The sequence below is a fragment of the Bos indicus x Bos taurus genome, chromosome 11 (assembly GCF_003369695.1).
Source record: "Bos indicus x Bos taurus breed Angus x Brahman F1 hybrid chromosome 11, Bos_hybrid_MaternalHap_v2.0, whole genome shotgun sequence".
NCBI classification, from domain to species: domain Eukaryota; kingdom Metazoa; phylum Chordata; class Mammalia; order Artiodactyla; family Bovidae; genus Bos; species Bos indicus x Bos taurus.
In genome coordinates this window covers 77,788,279-77,808,305 of record NC_040086.1, presented here as the reverse complement: position 1 = coordinate 77,808,305, position 20,027 = coordinate 77,788,279, and the positions used below count along the sequence as shown (strand labels likewise).

The following is a 20,027-nucleotide window of genomic DNA, read 5'->3' as shown; positions in this document are numbered from 1 at the left end:
AGGCCAATATACTCCTCTTCTATGTTTTGCTTTTAGGTGTAGTAAACAAGTTTAAATATGCAGCATTTTCATAATCAATGAGTTCAAAAGTTTCTAATTTCTATTATATTATCTTTGTTACTTAAAGAGCTTGATAAAACACAAGAGATTAAAAAAGACACACTCCCCACACTCAAGAATTACACAATTCATAGAGAAGGTAACGTACTATATTCTTAATCCTAAAATGCCACTTATTTGCAGACCTGACATTGATCAAATAACTTCCCTTAGGGAGAAATACATAACTCTTTCACTTTAATTTTAAGACACTTTCCACCTCCAAACATGCTAAAATAATTAACAAATCACAAATAGCTAAATGAAACACAAGGCAGACAGAAGTACTAAAGAAAGGAGCAAGTTATGTGCCACAAGAATGACAAAAGCAAAAATGATTATTATTTTGTTCCTTTTTTTGCCATGCCGCATGGCAGGCAGGATTTTAGTTCCCCAACCAGGGGTCGAACCCATGCCCCCTGCATTGGAAACACTGAGTTTTAAATCACTGGACCACTAGGGAAGTCCCAAAAGGAATAATTATTCATGAACAAGCACTGGGAAAGATTCATAAAGGCTTCATGAAAAGGATCATATTAAAAGACGAAAAGGAAAGTTAATCACAAGTATAAAGCAAGGCTCTAAAAAGGAAAATGCAAAACTATATATCACAATTTTGCTAAAAATTTATAAAAAGGTATTCTAAAGGAAAAATGTTGGCTAGGGCTAAAAGCATAAAAGGATGTTTGTGGAACAGTCTGTGGTCTAGTGTGTTAAAGTACAGAACCGGGAAACTGTTGATAAGTTTAAAAAGTAGTTTGGAGCTAGATTAATGGAAATGGGGCTTCTGTGGTGGCTCAGATGGTAAAGCATCTGCCTGCAACGCGGGAGATGCAGGTTCCATCCCTGGGTTGGGAAGATCCCCTGGAGAAGGAAATGGCAACCCATTCCAGTATTCTTGCTTGGAAAATTCCATGGACGGAGGAGCCTGGTAGGCTACAGTCCATGGGGTCGCAAAGAGTCAGACACGACTGAGCAACTTCACTAGCAACCAGAATAGTATAAACTAACCTGGAATTTTGAAAGGTAACCAAAAGAATAAAAAGAAATAAACTGAAGAGACTAAAGGCTTACAGAGTTAGTGGGAGGACATGGGAGAGGCTGAACAAGTATAGCAGAGATGAAAAGAAGGGAACATGAGATAGAATAACCAAGAATTGGCAAGTCACTGAAAGTGGGCATAGAAAAAATTAAGACTTAAAGATGACTCTGAGGATGAAGTAAAAAATTTCTAGCTCAAGTAGAGAAGGAAGTTAATAGTGAAATAGGGTAAATAGTAAGATAAGCAAGTCTGGGAGAAGTGAGCTCATTTGGGGACATTTTCAGTTTAAGGAATAGCAGGAACATACACATGGTAATATTTTGTACAAAGGTAGTAATGTGTTACATGTTCAGAAAAGAATCCAAGATGCAGATGTAAACTCACTTGGTGTACTGGCACAGGAATAATAGGTGAAAAGTGAAACCAGTTAAGATTCTCCTACAGAAGGTATATAAAGCATCTCTATTTTTCCAATACAGAAACTGAGGCTCAAAGAGGAAAGCAAATTGGTCAAGGTCACACAATCAAGTGGTAGAGTAATAAGGCAGATCTGACTCCAAAAGCATCTAGTCACTAAACTAGACTGTCATTTACGTTTCACTGATATACCGAGGAAAGGGAGACCGACAAAAAGCAATGAGAAAGATGGGAAAGCCAGGAGAGTAAAATATCACACAAATGTAGGGGAGAGGAGTTTCAGAAAGTTAGACATACAACAAAGAATTAAGAATGAAGAAAAATAAGGATGGAGAGGAAGTCATACTCTGGCACTGAGTTATATAAGAACTACTGAAAAAGAATCATGGAGGCAGGGCTTAAAAAAGCAGTGTGAGATAGAATATAAATTCTCAAAGGGATCAATTGAGTAAGAGGGGAGCACAAGAGAGAAAGTTTTTTAGGATGAAGAGGCAGACTAGTATCATAGTGGTTATAGAAAAGGAGGTGGCAGAGGGAAAAAGACTGAAAATATAAGACTAAGAAACAATGGATGGCATATATAGTCATGCAGAAGGACTGAAAGTCTATAATCAACATAGTACAAGGAATAGGGATTTAATGGATGAGAAGTGAAACACAGAATGTGGAAAAGCTAAGAACTCTGTAAGATTTGAAGAAACAAAAACCAATTTTCCTAAGCAAGATCCTTTATTAGCACATAAAATTTTATAACTATGTAACTATCTGAATAAAGGAGAATTATTTCATCATAGTCCTGGTGAAGCACAGGATGAAGCACAGAAGACAGAGAAAAGTTTCATAGTGAGAGAATGATATAAACAATCAACATGTCACTTGGGAACAACAATATTAATTCTAGTAAAGCCCTTTTTATGAAAGTGATTTTTACATTTGTAGTCATAAAGGAACTAAATGTTGTGGCTCAGAAGATTAGGTAAAATGACCTGATTTCTTCCTAAAAGTTTTACCTGCTTTTAAACTTCTCATCACTCCAAAGATAATCAATTCTTTATAGACAAATATATGGTAAAATGTGGTTTTCTGTTAGGATTACCAACATAGAGTTCACTGGTGAACAAAACAAAACAAAAAAGCAAAAAAGAGCTTTCTTATAGAACGGAAGTGAACATAAAAATAAATTTTGAGAAGATCAAAGTTGATAAAATTAATAGCAAAATACCTTGATGTTTTTAAGTCAACAAGAACATGAGCTGAACATGAGGAACAGGAGCAAAGGCATTTATAGGAAGTAAATAATAGGACCAGCATCAAAAGTCTAAAAAAAATAAGCAACAGTAAAAGGGAGTAGCAAATATACACAGGCCAGAAGCATTCTCTAAATCACAGTCCTATTTAGAATCTAGTAAGGAAGGACTATGGTACTCTGTGACTCTTCAAGAGGGACCCAGAATAGTCGTAGCAGGGGCTTTCATAAACTCCCAGTTCAGTTCTTTTTAGCTTTGTTCCATCCCTCCATGTGCCTATCATTTCAGCTTCACAGTCCATTTCACAAAGGGCTGCTTTTGCCAGGTCTCTAATCTACAGCAGCTCTGGGACAGAAGCGTCCATGAAGCAAGGATATAGCTGGGGTAAAAAAGGAAAATAATGAGAATAGCCCTCTTCTACTATCATTTGTATTTCATAGACAGTATTAACATCCTTTTTCATTAAGTAGGCTAACCAAGACAAAAAATTCTGACTTTAGAATTTCAGAGAGAACAGAATGTAATTGATACAGAATTCCTCAAAACAATATAAAGAAATACTTAGTAGCATCTTAAAAAACCCTCAATCATGTAAGTCGGGACCTTCTCCAATGCATTAAACACATCTCCTACATGATCTGAAGAAAAAATTTATCTACAGCACAATTAAATGAAACTGGAACATGTATTTCATTAATAAGTACAGTTGACTCTTGAACAGCACAGGTATTAGGGGCACTGACTCTCTGTGCAACTAAAAATCTGCATGTAACGTTACAGTCAACCCTACACACCCACTATTCTGCACCTGCAGGACTGAATCAACCACAGACTAGTGCTGTAGTACATCTTTACTGAAAAAGATTCAAGTACAAGTGAACCCACACAGTTTAAACCAGTGATTGTTCATGGGTCAGCTGCACTCTACATAGTTAAAGGAGTACTCTTATACTAAAAGTGAAAAAACAGCATGCTTAAAAGTGGGTCTTTAGGAGTACAGAGATATGAAGGAATAGAATAGGAGGTGATGTATTATCTACAGACATTCAAATGTAACCTTTAAATTTCACTTTAAAAACATAACAAGTGCCACATTATTAGCTTAAGAAAAATACCTTCCATCTTTCACTACTATTAAAGTAGTAATTTTCACACAAATTAACTTCACAAAAAATGTATTTTGCTGGTCTTTTCTAAAAGTTGTACTGCAGCAACGGGCAGAAAATTTACTAAATACTGATGCCATTAGGTTTTAAATACCAATAGATTAAAATACTATAAATGTACTAAATAAGGCTGAACTAAGTCCTAAGTGGAAAATGTTAGCTGTACATTTCTCAACATTAACTAATTAAATGACTAACCTTGTAAGGCAGGAATGGCAAATAGGTTTTGTCTTACATGCTAACAAATGGTTTTATTTCTTAAAGCACTGCATTAAGAATTCTGGGCTATGCTCCATTAGAAAGACGCTATGATTCACACTATAAACAGACTAAGAAAGTTTTTGAGAATTCTAATGCACATTTGTCATCCCTGTCATTAAGTTTCACAAAAGATACTGCTTTCACCTATTGGCACCTGAGTTCTAAATAATTTATTGCAGTGTAGGATTTTAAGGCGTGTTGATTTTTCTCACTCCTCGGTATGACAATCTACTTTAGACCTTTTAAATCTATCCAAATTTCCACAATTAACCAACTATATACCTGGCATGCCGGTAGCAAGACCCTGACCAAAAGCCAAAGTTGGATTTGCTGCTGCAAGTGATTCAGCTTGCTGCCCTTGCTGGCCCTGATTGGGAGTAAGAGGGCGCTGACCTGCCCCAGCACGGAGAACCTACAAAGGACAAATGATTTCCTTAGAAACGATATTAGAAAATAACAAATTAATTTATCTTGGACAACTTTATATTGCAGATAGCCTTTGGGTATTCTTTGAACATATTTACATTCAAAGAAATGTCAGTTTACCATTAAAAAGTACAAATTTATGTAATTCAAGAACATAATCTATTAAGCAACATGGAGATTTTAGAAGGTCTTCACAAAAAATTATTTCTAGTATTTGTGCTTTTTAACTTACCAAAGTAGCATTAAAATGAGAGAGATATTTGGGGGGAAGGGCAAAATTTCAGATGAAGAAAAAAGTTTAAATTTTGTAATTTTCTAAGACTGAAAACTATAAATTAAATATAATGACTCAATTAGTCTCTTACAAGACTGTGATGCAGAGTGAAAACTTCAAATTTAACCAGGTTTTTAGGATTTAGAAGCTTTAATAAAGTGAGCAAAATGCTGCTTTTAACTGTAAAATCTTAGCGTGACAAAAGGAACAAAGATTTCATCAAAAAATGTGAAAACTTAAGAATGGTCAAACTTTACTACTTCATAATACACAGCTCTTCTTGCAGTGATAATACACAACCATGATACACATTAATTTCACAAAGGGAAAGACTTCAACAGTTCAGGACAAGGGGGATTCATCTCAAGTCCAACCACGGAAGCAAGCATCATGCCACAAGTACGGGTCATGTTTAGGCAATGTGATTTTTTTTATGTAGCAGAAGAAGACAGATTTTAAGAGTATTAAATGGTGCTATGGCATAATCTACAAGGACTGAGTCAAAGGACAGCTTTAACAGAACATCAACATAGTTTAAAAAGAAAATTCAACTGCCAAGTAACAAACACTGTACTTGTCATTAAGTTGCTTCTTTGGTATAAATATGATAAATGTGACAACCAGAATTCTGGCATTTTTATCAGAATTTTTTTTTGACATTTACTTACAAAAATAGCTTCAGGAAAGCAGAAACTGGGAAAAAAATCTTCAAGATAAACATTTTCTGTTTTAAGAAATTAAATCTAACCTTTACTGAAAATATTTCATCTTTCTTTGCTTAAAAACAAAGTACCCAGTAACCTCCTTTTTCTGGTCAGAAATATATTAAGTTAATATTTAAAACAGTAATTTAAATACCCAGAAGAAAATGAACTGACAATCACTTTAATAGAAATACTGTGAGTACACTTTAAGAAGTGAAGAAAAAATTAAAAACTGTTAAGACATTTCAAGACAGTTTCAAAAATGAAAATGTAGAAGTGGAATACAACTAAATATTCAAATTCATATAATTACAACTAGCGGGAAAAAAAAACCGTAATACTTGTGTATCAACTATATGATAGGTACTGTGCTAAACACACTGGGAAAATTAAACAGAGAAAAAACACAGAGCTTGAATGCAAGGGGCTCATACAACTTCAAAGACTCTTTAGGTATTATTTAATGAAGGCAAGCCTATACCTGTTGCTGTCCAGGCTGAGCTTGTGATGCTGCTTGTTGATTTGCGGTGTTGTTTGCCGCAGCTGCAGCTTGCTGCTGAAATAAATTGGCTGGATACACCCCCCACGGAACACCATAATACTGAGGTGGAACCACTGCCGGACCTAAACCCCACATCCCACCCCCCCAAAAAAATAAAAAAAAAAGTCACTACATTTTATAGAATAAGGTTGGTCAGTTACTATTAGATCATAAAAAGGAACAGTGTATAAGACTTAGAGTAGATGTTCTTACAATCCTATATCCACATGGAATTGCTTTCCCCTTTCCCAATTCTACTAGAGACAAAGTCTACCAAGGCATGAATTATTAAAAAAAGAAAGTATTCAGAGGTGGCAGCAGTGGTATTAATGAAAAGATATGAAGCTAAACTCAAGAGGGACAAATGAACTGACAGGGTACTTAATCACCTTTTCAACATCTATTGAATACTAGTTTATGTACTTGACACTGGCAAATAGGAACATTAGACAACATAAAGACTTCCTATATTCAATTCATCACTCTTTTTAAAAAGGAATTTTTTTAACTGAAAACATTTTTGGCTTTTAATTTGTAAACTGTAACATAAAACTAGGGAACATTTTGGTACTAAGCTTGCTAGAAGTATATTTTATTTGTAAACAGAATTTTAAAATATTTTTCATATCTGAAAACAAAATTAGTTACAATTCTCACAAAGCAATTGAAAATCACATAAAAATAAATGAAACGTCAGTGCTTATGTGATTAGGAAACTGGAACCAGTGAGTTAAGACAAGAATGAACTATATTATATAATCATAAAGGGACACAGGCATAAGAAGGCAACTCAGGAAAAACAGAGGAAATTCTTGCTCTATCTACTTTATCCAAGATAAAATTTAATTTCTGGTCAGTATGTAGTATCACACAAAATAAGACCTACCATTAAATTAATAATTAACATGTCATGTTTCCTGGCTGATAAAACAAATATGTCCTAAATTCCATTGATATGATTTTAGTGTATCTGGTGGTGGTGATGGTGTAGTCACTAACTGGTGTCCGACTCTTGAGACCCCATGGACTGTAGCCTGCCAGGCTTCTCTGTCCATAGGATCTTCCCAACCCAGGAACTGAATCTGGGTCTTCTGCATTGGAGGCAGATTCTTGACCAACTAAGCTACGAGGGAAGCATTACATATTAGTGTATCTAACATGTATTTTAGAAAGTCAAACTCTTGGTTTCACTTTGTTTTAGAAGAAAATGAAGTCCAATGTAATTGAACCACTAACATGAAAAGCTTCAAAAAAAAAAAATAATAATTCTAAAGACAGTTTAAGCAAAATCTATAATAAAGACTCTTAAAACCTAAGAAAAGGATTTATGAAGAAAGGATACACTGTCACAACAGAACAAAAGAATCAGACATCCAGCTAGAATTTCTCTGTCCAGAAGTAGCCAGAAGTTACCTGTGGCTAAACAGTTGAAAGTTGAATAGCCTGAACTGAGATGTGTTCTAAGTATGTAATACATACTTACTATGGGGATTTTGAAGACTTAGCACTAAAAAAAAAGTACCTATCAATAAAAACTATCAATAATCAATAGTTAAATCAAACAGATCACTGAAATTAAGTTCATGTTTTTTACTTTTATAATATGGTTACTAGGGGGGGAAAAAAAAGCTTAAGTTACAATCTGGCTCCCGTTCTATTTCTACTGGACAGTACTGATCTCAGAAATTCTAAGTAAGTCCAGAATGCCAAGAATCCTTATCTTGAAACTAATGATCATTTAAAGTTGCTTCTTTCAGGTTCCATAGATTCACAGATTAATGATTCTCTGTATTTAAGATATACCAGCACTTTACATATTAACATCCAGTTAAATGGTACTAGGAAAGCTCACATCCTTATGGAATCACAGGCAGATCTACACCAGAAGTACTCATTGTGACAGGTTAGTGTCAGTTGGCTAACTAAGGGATCCAGCAAGAATTTGAAATTAACATTTTTTTCCCACGTCTTAAAATTCTTGTGTATTAAAAAAAAAAAAAAGGTCCACAGATACCTAAGAAACCCACAAATGCCTAAGAAAAAAATACCTGTTCTGCAGGCATGATAATAAATAACTACCAGAAGCGGATTTAACATTAATTGATCAGTGGTAATTCAGTGAGTTTATCACTGACAGCTTCAAGTTACGAAAAGTTAGTCAATCAGCAGCCTCAAACAAGGAAACAGAAACACACTTCCACAGTTGATATATCTCCCTGCTCCTGTCTTGGTAACCAACATAAATCATGCTTAAGACTAATTCATTCCTGTCTCTATAACTGACTCAATGTAAAACAACTTCTCCCTCTAAACCCTAGACAACAAATCACTTTATTCAATAATATTGTGCCAAACCAGTACACAAGTCTTCCTTACTTAAATGGGAAATACAATTTGGTTTAAAAAAAAAAAAATTTTTTTTTTTTAGCTTTAGTGCAATACAATTGACACATGACACTGTATACTTTTGCTTTTTAGTCCAGATTTTGAGTGGTAGTTATCAGGCTTTGACATTTACTAATATATTCTTTCCAACTCAATCCCACCTTTTCATCCCTCAGCTTGCCTGTTTATTCTGATACTGCTAATTAAACTTTACTTTTTAGATACTCATTCACTCAAGACTGAACCTCTTTACCTTGTCCTATTCCTGACATGGGTGTTTACTATTCCTGATCTGGGGGCAGCTGCGATAGAGGCTCCTGTGAGTGTCCATCTTATTTTCTGAGAAGTAACTTTATTTGCATTGTCTCTGTGGGTAAATGGGATCAATTACAAGAATAAAGATTTGCTAATGCAAGATTTTTCAAACTATAAAACTAAAATGTAAACCAACTATGCACAGGAGGAAAAGAGTTATTAGACTTAGGTTTTCTCCTGTAGCATTATAGTTGAAAAATAAACTAACTCTGGAAACTTCATTTCACTCTGGATATATGTTTCAGTTTTCCCTAGGAACTTCAAATTGCCCCAAAAGACAAAAGTAAAGCTTACCCCAAAATTAAAACTAAATCCAGAACAAGAAAACAAGTATGAACAGTAAGTTACCTGCTAATGTAGCTGCTGCAGCCAATCCTGCTGCAGTATACGGATCAGTCCCTGGAGGAGCAGCACTAATAATATATGGATTTGGCACAAATGCAGCTGGAGCAAGGCCTGCTGAAAATACACCAGCTATATTTGAAAGAGAGAGAAATAATAAAAACGTAAGCATGACTTTCTTCATTAGGAAAAAATTTCTATTCTGAAATTGGAGTTGGGGAGGAGAGAGTATATGATAATTCTAACGCTTATTACCTAAGTGACCTTGAGCATGTAACGCAACCTGTTGCTGGGGTTCTTCATGTATGAAACAGGTATATAACCAGTAATTTCTGTTCAAATTAAATATAAATGATTGTATACTACTAGCACATAACAGGAACACAATAAATGTTTACAGCTAGAACTACTATTGTTCAATAGTGGTTTTTCATTTAATCTTTATTAAGTCAACTATGAGCTAGGGGTTCAAAACTGAGGAGGACAGATATGATCTGCCCTCACAAATCACAATCTAGTCAGAAAAACAAGTAGAATACAGTGTAAGTGCGATGAGCACAGAGAAACAGGATATCAAAGAAGCTTTTGGTAGGATGGTATGGAGTTGTGGTAAGATAAAACTGGAGCCATAATCAAAATGGAGACTCATGAAGAGCTTCCTGGGTCAAGTTAAGCAGTTGGGACTTTACTCTGAAAGTAAAAGGAAAACAGTGAGTTTTAAGCAGGAGAATAAACCCACTTCTGAGTCTAATATATGCCAAAATAGACTTGGTAAAGGAGGCTAAGGAAGATTTATGCTAGAATTTCCTCTTCTGGAAAGTAAATGTGAAAAGTACAAGGTAGGAAATAGCTAAAGAGAATATGTTTAAAGTTAAAGGAGCTCAAAAATGTTGAAGTTGAAAAAGATGGTGGGGGATGGATATAGACATAAAAAGCAAGTGGACATAAAATAACTTTTATGCTTACTATATTATAGAGATTTTCATGTTTCTGGACTGTGATGCACAATGTAAATATTATTTCTCATGGACCTAGCATCCACACACGCAAATGCCACAAACAAAAATCTCAAAAAAATGTTTACCCTTATGGAATTTTAAGAAATAATGGCCACAACCTACAATAGTGATTTCATGCCCAGGCCATTTGAATAAAACAGAGGGTTCAATTAAATCCTTGCACTATTTAAAAGATCATTTGTTCAAAGCTGCATTCTTAGCTATGCCCTAGATCAAAGGCTTTCGAGATTTCCCTCTAGTGTCTCTACTGTGATTCAGCTCAGTTCAGTTTAGTCGCTCAGTTATGTCCGACTCTTTGTAACCCCATGAACCACAGCACACCAGGCCTCCTTGTCCACCACCAACTCCCAGAGTCCACCCAAACCCACGTCCAGAGTCGGTGATGCCATCCAACCATCTCATCCTCTGTCATCCCCTTGTCCTGCCCTCATTCTTTCCCAGCATCAGGGTCTTTTCAAATGAGTCAGCTCTTTGCAACAGGTGGCCAAAGTATTGGAGTTTCAGCTTCAACATCAGTCCTTCCAATGAACACCCAGGACTGATCTCCTTTAGGATGGACTGGTTGGATCTCCTTGCAGTCCAAGGGACTCTCAGGAGTCTTCTCCAACACCACAGTTCAAAAGCATCAATTCTTCAGCGTTCAGCCTTCTTCACAGTCCAACTCTCACATCCATACATGACCACAGGAAAAACCATAGCCTTAGACTAGACGAACCTTTGTTGGCAAAGTAATGTCTCTGCTTTTGAATATGCTATCTATATTGGTCATAACTTTCCCTCCAAGGAGTACGCGTCTTTTAATTTCATGGCTCCAGTCACCGTCTGCAGTGATTTTGGAGCCCAAAAAAATAAAGTCTCACACTGTTTCCACTGTTTCCCCATCGATTTCCCATGAAGTGATGGGACCAGATGCCATGATCTTCGTTTTCTGAATGTTGAGCTTTAAGCCAACTTTTTCACTCTCCACTTTCACTTTCATCAAGAGGCTTTTATGGTACTTTAATATGCTTTTCTCACTTGCCAGTTAAACACAGATCCCTTTCGATGTCAAGGGATACCTATTTATTATTTTTTTGGTGGTGTGTGTAGCAGGGTGCTGCATGCCACCTGGCTTGCAGGATCGTTTCCCACAACCAGGGATTGAACTCTGGCCCTTGGCAGTGAAAGCGTGCCTCCTAACCACTAGACTGCAGGGCAATTTTCTAGTAATATTTATAGCTACAGAGTTCTGGATCCCACTACATAAAAGGAACATGATTTAACTAGTCTACTACAGATATACAGATGATTCACTTTTTGCTATTAATAATGCTATTATTAAGTATACTACATTACCATATCCTTATGAAAATTCACTTAAATGGACAAACATATATATTTAATCTCCATCCGCCTCTCCAGATTACCCTCCAGGAACGTTTTACCAATTTACACTACTGCCATGAATATACAAGAATACCACCTACACTCAGATGAAATAAGGTATTCTCGAATTTTTTAAAAGTTGACAATGTCAGAAGTAAAGTATTAAAACCAGTTGGTTTTAATCTATGGTTCTTTGGCTATCAAAGAGACAAACTATATCAAATCTTGTATACTTTTATTTTTTCATTAAAATTCTTATCCATCGGAATATGACCCAATTATCTCCAAGTCATTCTCCAAAAATACTTTTATAAAATTAATTTGCAATGTTAAGATTAAAAGTCACACTATCCCTACACCCCAAACACACACACACCCTCACTTCAGAGTATTCTTATCTACTGATCTAGTTATATATCTCTCAGCCAGTGCAACAATGTTTTAACCTTGAAGATAATAATTACTTTGAAATAGGGTTAAGTCCATCTCTCATTTAGGTGTTCTATTAACTTTCTGGTTTTACTTTTTTGAGATAAATATCAAAAGCAAAGTTTTAAGTTTCAAAAAAAGAAAAAAGGTCCTGTTGGGATTCCAATCAATATATTAAATTCACAATTTAAGGAGAATTGACATCTTTAAAGGAAAGATATAAACATTTGAATGCAGAGTTCCAAAGAATAGCAAGAAGAGATAAGAAAGCCTTCCTCAGCGATCAATGCAAAGAAATAGAGGAAAACAACAGAATGGGAAACACTAGGGATCTCTTCAAGAAAATCAGAGATACCAAAGGAAGATTTCATGCAGAGATGAGCTCGATAAAGGACAGAAATGGTATGGACCTAACAGAAGCAGAAGATATTAAGAGATGGCAAGAATACACAGAAGAACTGTACAAAAAAGATCTTCATGACTCAGATAATCACGATGGTGTGATCACTCACCTAGAGCCAGACATCCTGGAATGGGAAGTCAAGTGGGCCCTAGAAAGCATCACTACGAATAAAGCTAGTGGAGGTGATGGAATTCCTTCCAGTTGAGCTATTTCAAATCCTAAAAGATGATGCTGTGAAAGCGCTGCACTCAATATGCCAGCAAATTTGGAAAACTCAGCAGTGGCCACAGGACTGGAAAAGGTCAGTTTTCATTCCAATCCCAAAGAAAGGCAATGCCAAAGAATGCTTAAACTACCGCACAATTGCACTCATCTCACACACTAGTGAAGTAATGCTCAAAATTCTCCAAGCCAGGCTTCAGCAATATGTGAACCGTGAACTTCCTGATGTTCAAGCTGGTTTTAGAAAAGGCAGAGGAACCAGAGATCAAATTGCCAACATCCGCTGGATCATGGCAAAAGCAAGAGAGTTCCAGAAAAACATCTATTTCTGCTTTATTGACTATGCCAAAGCCTTTGACTGTGTGGATCACAATAAACTGTGGAAAATTCTGAAAGAGATAGGAATACCAGATCACCTGATCTGTCTCTTGAGAAACCTGTATGCAGGTCAGGAAGCAACAGTTAGAACTGGACATGGAACAACAGACTGGTTCCAAATAGGAAAAGGAGTTCGTCAAGGCTGTATATTGTCACCCTGCTTATTTAACTTATATGCAGAGTACATCATGAGAAACGTTGGACTGGAAGAAACACAAACTGGAATCAAGATTGCCAGGAAAAATATCAATAACCTCAGATATGCAGATGACACCACCCTTATGGCAGAAAGTGAAGAGGAACTCAAAAGCCTCTTGATGAAAGTGAAAGTGGAGAGTGAAAAAGTTGGCTTAAAGCTCAACATTCAGAAAACGAAGATCATGGCATCCGGTCCCACCACTTCATGGGAAATAGATGGGGAAACAGTGGAAACAGTGTGAGACTTTATTTTTCTGGGCTCCAAAATCACTACAGATGGTGACTGCAGCCATGAAATTAAAAGACACTTACTCCTTGGAAGGAAAGTTATGACCAACATAGATAGCATATTCAAAAGCAGAGACATTACTTTGCCAACAAAGGTTCGTCTAGTCTAAGGCTATGGTTTCTCCTGTGGTCATGTATGGATGTGAGAGTTGGACTGTGAAGGCGGCTGAGCACCGAAGAATTGATGGTTTTGAACTGTGTTGTTGGAGAAGACTCTTGAGAGTCCCTTGGACTGCAAGGAGATCCAACCAGTCCATTCTGAAGGAGATCAGCCCTGGGATTTCTTTGGAAGGAATGATGCTAAAGCTGAAACTCCAGTACTTTGGCCATCTCACGCAAAGAGCTGACTCACTGGAAAAGACTCTGATGCTGGGAGGGATTGGGGGCAGGAGGAGAAGGGGCCAACAGAGGATGAGATGGCTGGATGGCATCAATGACTCGATGGACGTGAGTCTGGGTGAACTCCGGGAGTTGGTGATGGACAGGGAAGCCTGGCGTGCTGCAATTCACGGGGTCGCAAAGAGTCGGACACGACTGAGCGACTGATCTGATCTGATCTGACATCTTTAAGGTGTTGAGTTTCCCCCAAAGGGCATGCGTCCCCATTTATTCAAGCCTTCAGAAAAAGCCTTGCACTAGTTTAGTTACTCCTTACTCCATCCCACATCCTGATTACTATGTGTAACTTTTCAGTGTTCTGAGAGATTTCCTAAGTTTTATCTTCTGGTGTATTTCCTCCTAGATGATAGCTAATTAATTATGCAGTCCACCCCATGTGTGTTTTGTTTTTAATATAAATTTATTTATTTTAATTGGAGGCCAATTACTTTACAATATTGTATTGGTTTTGCCATACATCAACCAAGGGTGTACACGTGTTGAATCCGCCACGGGTATACATGTGTTCCCCATCCTGAACCCCCCGTCCCACCTCCCTCCACATACCATCCATCTGGGTCATCCCTGTGCACCAGCCCCGAGCATCCTGTATCATTCATCAAACCTGGACTGGGGATCCATTTCACATATGATATTATACATGTTTCAATGCCATTCTCCCAAATCATCCCACCCTCTCCCTTTCCCACAGAGTCCAAAAGACTGTTCTATACATCTGTGTCTCTTCTGCTGTCTCGCAAACAGGGTTATCATTACCATAATTCTAAATTCCATATGTATGTGTTAGTATACTGTATTGGAATGCGACACGACTGAAGCGACTTAGCAGCAGCAGCATACTGTATTGGTGTTTTTCTTTCCGGCTTACTTCACTCTGTATAATAGGCTCCAGTTTCATCCACCTCATTAGAACTGATTCAAATGTATTCTTTTTAATGGCTGAGCAATAATCCATTGTGCATATGTACCACAGCTTTCTTATCCATTCATCTGCTGATGGACACCTAGGTTGCTTCCATGTCCCGGCTATTATAAACAGTGCTGCAATGAACACTGGGGTACATGTCTCTCTTTCAATTCTGGTTTCCTCGGTGTATATGCCGAGCAGTGGGATTGCTGGGTTATACGGTAGTTCTATTTCCAGTTTTTTAAGGAATCTCCACACCATTCTCTATAGTAGCTGTACTAGTTTGCATTCCCACCAACAGTGTGAGAAGGTTCCCTTTTCTCCACACCCTCTCCAGCATTTATTGCTTGTCGACTTTTGGATAGCAGCCATTCTGACTGGTGTCAAATGGTACCTCATTGTGGTTTTGATTTGCATTTCTCTGATAATGAGTGATATTGAGCATCTTTTCATGTGTTTGTTAGCCATCTGTACATCTTCTTTGGAGAAATGTCTGTTTAGTTCTTTGGCCCATTTTTTGATTGGGTTGTCCATTTTTCTGGAATTGAGCTGCAGGGGTTGCCTGCATATTTTTGAGATTAATTATTTGTCAGTTGCTTCATTTGCTATTATTTTCTCCCATTCTGAAGGCTGTCTTTTCACCTTGCTTAGAGTTTCCTTTGTTGTGCAGAAGCTTTTAATTTTAATTAGGTCCCATTTGTTTATTTTTGCTATTATTTCCAATATTCTGGGAGGTGGGTCATAGAGGATCCAGCTGTGATTTATGTTGGAGAGTGTTTTGCCTATGTTCTCCTCTAGGAGTTTTATAGTTTCTGGTCTTATGTTTAGATCTTTGATCCATTTTATTTTTGTGTATGGTGTTAGAAAGTGTTCTAGTTTCATTCTTTTACAAGTGGTTGACCAGTTTTCCTAGCACCACTTGTTAAAGAGATTGTCTTTAATCCATTGTATATTCTTGCCTCCTTTGTCAAAGATAAGGCGTCCATAGGTGCGTGGATTTATCTCTGGTCTTTCTATTTTGTTCCACTGATCTATATTTCTGTCTTTGTGCCAGTACCATACTATCTTGATGACTGTGGCTTTGTAGTAGAGCCTGAAGTCAGGCAGGTTGATTCCTCCAGTTCCATTCTTTTTTCTTGACTGCTTTGGCTATTTGAGGTTTTTGGTATTTCCATACAAATTGTGAAATTATTTGTTCTAGTTCTGTGAAAAATACCATTGGTAGCTTGACAGGGATTGCACTGAATCTATAGATTGCTTTGGGTTGTATACTCATTTTCACTATATTGATTCTTTTGATCCATGAACATGGTATATTTCTCCATCTATTAGTGTCCTCTTTGATTTCTTTCACCAGTGTTTTATAGTTTTCTATATACAGGTCTTTTGTTTCTTTAGGTAGATATATTCCTAAGTATTTTATTCTTTTCGTTGCAGTGGTGAATGGAATTGTTTCCTTAATTTCTCTATTTTCTCATTATTAGTGTATAGGAATGCAAGGGATTTCTGTGTGTTGATTTTATATCCTGCAACGTTACTATACTATGTTCATTGATTAGCTCTAGTAATTTTCTGGTGGAGTTTTTAGGGTTTTCTATGTAGAGGATCATGTCATCTGCAAACAGTGAGAGTTTTACTTCTTTTCCAATTTGGATTCCTTTTATTTCTTTTTCTGCTGATTGCCGTGGCCAAAACTTCCAAAACTATGTTGAATAGTAGTGGTGAGAGTGGGCACCTCTGTCTTGTTCCTGACTTTAGGGGAAATGCTTTCAATTTTTCACCACTGAGGATAATGTTTGCTGTGGGTTTGTCATATATAGCTTTTATTATGTTGAGATATGTTCCTTCTATTTCTGCTTTCTGGGTTTGTTTGTTTGTTTTTTTAATCATAAATGGATGTTGAAATTTGCCTAAGGCTTTCTCTGCATCTATTGAGATAATCATATGGCTTTTATTTTTCAATTTGTTAATATGGTGTATTACATTGATTGATTTGTGGATATTGAGGAATCCTTGCACCCTGGGATAAAGCCCACTTGGTCATGGTGTATGATCTTTTTAATGTGTTGTTGGATTCTGATTGCTAGAATTTTGTTAAGGATTTTTGCATCTATGTTCATCAGTGATATTGGCCTGTAGTTTTCTTTTTTTGTGGCATCTTTTGTCAGGTTTTGGTATTAGGGTGATGGTGGCCTCATAGAATGAGTTTGGAAGTTTACCTTCCTCTGCAATTTTCTGGAAGAGTTTGAGTAGGATAGGTGTTAGCTCTTTTCTAAATTTTTGGTAGAATTCAGCTGTGAAGCCGTCTGGACCTGGGCTTTTGTTTGCTGGAAGATTTCTGGTTACAGTTTCAATTTCGATGCTTTTGATGGGTCTGTTAAGATTTTCTATTTCTTCCTGGTTCAGTTTTGGAAAGTTGTACTTTTCTAAGAATTTGTCCATTTCTTCCAAGTTGTCCATTTTACTGGCATATAATTGCTGATAGTAGTCTCTTATGATGCTTTGTATTTCTGTGTTGTCTGCTGTGATCTCTCCATTGATTTGGTTTTTCTCCCTTTGTTTCCTGAAGAGTCTGGCTAATGTGTCAATTTTATTTATCCTCTCAAGAACCAGCTTTTGGCTTTGTTGATTTTTGCTATGGTCTCTTTTGTTTCTTTTGCATTTATTTCTGCCCTAATTTTTAAGATTTCTTTCCTTCTAACCCTGGGGTTCTTCATTTCTTCCTCTTCTAGTTCTTTAAGTGTAGAGTTAGGTTATTTATTTGACTTTTTTCTTGTTTCTTGAGGTATGTCTGTATTGCTATGTACCTTCTCCTTAGCACTGCTTTTACAGTGTCCCACAGGTTTTGGGTTGTTGTGTTTTCATTTTCATTCGTTTCTATGCATATTTTGATTTCTTCTGTGATTTGTTGGTTATTGAGCAGTGTGTTGTTCAGCCTCCATATGTTGGAATTTTAAAATTTTTCTCCTGTAATTGAGATCTAATCTTACTGCATTGTGGTCAGAAACGATGCTTGGAATGATTTCAGTTTTTTTGAATTTACCATGGCTAGATTTATGGCCCAGGATGTGATCGATCCTGGAGAAGGTTCTGTGTGCGCTTGAGAAAAAGGTGAAATTCATTGTTTTGGAGTGAAATGTCCTATAGATATCAATTAGGTCTAACTGGTCTATTGTATATAGTTTGTGTTTCCTTGTTAATTTTCTGTTTAGTTGATCTATCCATAGGTTTGAGTGGGGTATTAAAGTCTCCCACTATTATTGTGTTATTGTTAATTTCCTCTTTCATACTTGTTAGCATTTGTCTTACATACTACAGTGCTCCTATGTTGGGTGCATTTATATTTATAATTGTTATATCTTCTTCTTGGGTTGATCCTTTGATCATTATGTAGTGTTCTTCTTTGTCTCTTTTCACAGCCTTTGTTTTAAAGTCTATTTTATCTGAGTATTGCTACTCCTGCTTTTGGTCTCTGTTTGTGTAGAATATCTTTTTCCAGCCCTTCACTTTCAGTCTGTATGTGTCCCTTGTTTTGAGGTGGGTCTCTTGTAGAGAACATATATAGGGGTCTTGTTTTTGTATCCATTCAGCCAGTCTTTGTCTTTTGGTTGGGGCATTCAACTCATTTACGTTTAAGGTAATTATTGATAAGTATGATCCTGTTGCTATTTACTTTATTGTTTTGGGTTTGAGTTTATACACCCTTTTTGTGTTTCCTATCTAGAGAAGATCCTTTAGCATTTGTTGGAGAGCTGGTTTGGTGGTGCTGAATTCTCTCAGCTTTTGCTTGTCTGTAAAGCTTTTGATTTCTCATTCATATTTCAATGAGATCCTTGCTGGGTATAGTAATCTGGGCTGTAGGTTATTTTCTTTCATCACTTTAAGTATGTCCTGCCATTCCCTCCTGGCTTGAAGAGTTTCTATTGAAAGATCAGCTGCTATCCTTATGGGAATCCCCTTGTGTGTTATTTGTTGGTTTTCCCTTTAATATGTTTGATATTTGATCTTTGTTAATTTGATTAATATGTGTCTCAGGGTGTTTTGCCTTGGGTTTATCCTGTTTGGGACTCTCTGGGTTTCTTGGACTTGGGTGATTATTTCCTTCCCCATTTTAAGGAAGTTTTCAACTATTATCTCCTCAAGTATTTTCTCATGGTCTTTCTTTTTGTTTTCTTCTTGGACTCCTATGATTCGAATGTTGGGGCGTTTAATATTGTCCCAGAGGTCTCTGAGATTGTCCTCATTTCTTTTGTTTTTCTTTTTTCCTCTCTGATTCATTTATTTCTACCATTCTATCTTCTACCTCACTAATCCTATCTTCTGCCTCTGTTATTCTACTGTTGGTTCCCTCCAGAGTGTTTTTGATATAATTTATTGCATTATTCATTATATATTGACTCTTTTTTATTTCTTCTAGGTCCTTGTTAAACCTTTCTTGCATCTTCTCAATCATTGTCTCCAGGCTATTTATCTATGATTCCATTTTGTTTTCAAGATTTTGGATCATTTTCACTATCATTATTCGGAATTCTTTATCAGGTAAATTCCCTATCTCTTCCTCTTTTGTTTGGTTTGGTGGGCATTTATCCTGTTCCTTTACCTGGTGGGTATTCCTCTGTCTCTTCATCTTGTTTATATTGCTGTGTTTGGGGTGGCCTTTGTGTATTCTGGCAGTTTGTGAAGTTCTCTTTATTGTGGAGTTTCCTCACTGTGGGTGGCATGTCAAGATTTCCTGGTTAGGGAAGCTTGTGTCAGTGTTCTGGTGGGTGGAGCTGGATTTCTTCTCTCTGGAGTGCAATGAAGTGTCCAGTAATGAGTTGAGATGTCAGTGGGTTTGGAGTGACTTTGGGCAGCCTGTATATTGAAGCTCAGGGCTATGTTCCTATGTTGGTGGAGAATTTGCGTGGTATGTCTTGCTCTGGAACTTGTTGGCCCTTGGGTGGTACTTGGTTTCAGTGTAGGTATGGAGGTGTTTGATGAGCTCCTGTCGATTAATGTTCCCTGGAGTCAGGAGTTCTCTGGTCTTCTCAGGATTTGGACTTAAGCCTCCTGCTTCTGGTTTTCAGTCTTATTTTTACAGTAGCCTCAAGACTTCTCCATCTATACAGCACCGCTGATAAAACACCTAGGTTAAAGATGAAAAGTTTCTCCACAATGAGGGACACCCAGAGAGGTTCACAGAGTTACATGGAGAAGAGAA

General features: G+C 36.8%; 1 protein-coding gene across 12 annotated transcripts in view; it reads right to left on the bottom strand.

Moving 5' to 3' along the window:
- Window positions 1–20,027, bottom strand: part of PUM2 (pumilio RNA binding family member 2) — a 116,275-nt gene that overhangs the window by 46,249 nt on the left and 49,999 nt on the right. For 10 of the 12 annotated variants that reach the window (XM_027555997.1, XM_027555991.1, XM_027555999.1 and 7 more), the window contains 3 exons: window positions 9,226–9,351; window positions 6,118–6,260; window positions 4,515–4,644 (listed from right to left, as the gene is read on the bottom strand). In XM_027555997.1, the coding sequence (XP_027411798.1) occupies window positions 4,515–4,644; window positions 6,118–6,260; window positions 9,226–9,351 (399 nt within the window). The remainder of the gene's footprint in view (window positions 1–4,514; window positions 4,645–6,117; window positions 6,261–9,225; window positions 9,352–20,027) is intronic. The other 2 variants (XM_027555996.1, XM_027556000.1) reach the window with 1 other exon arrangement.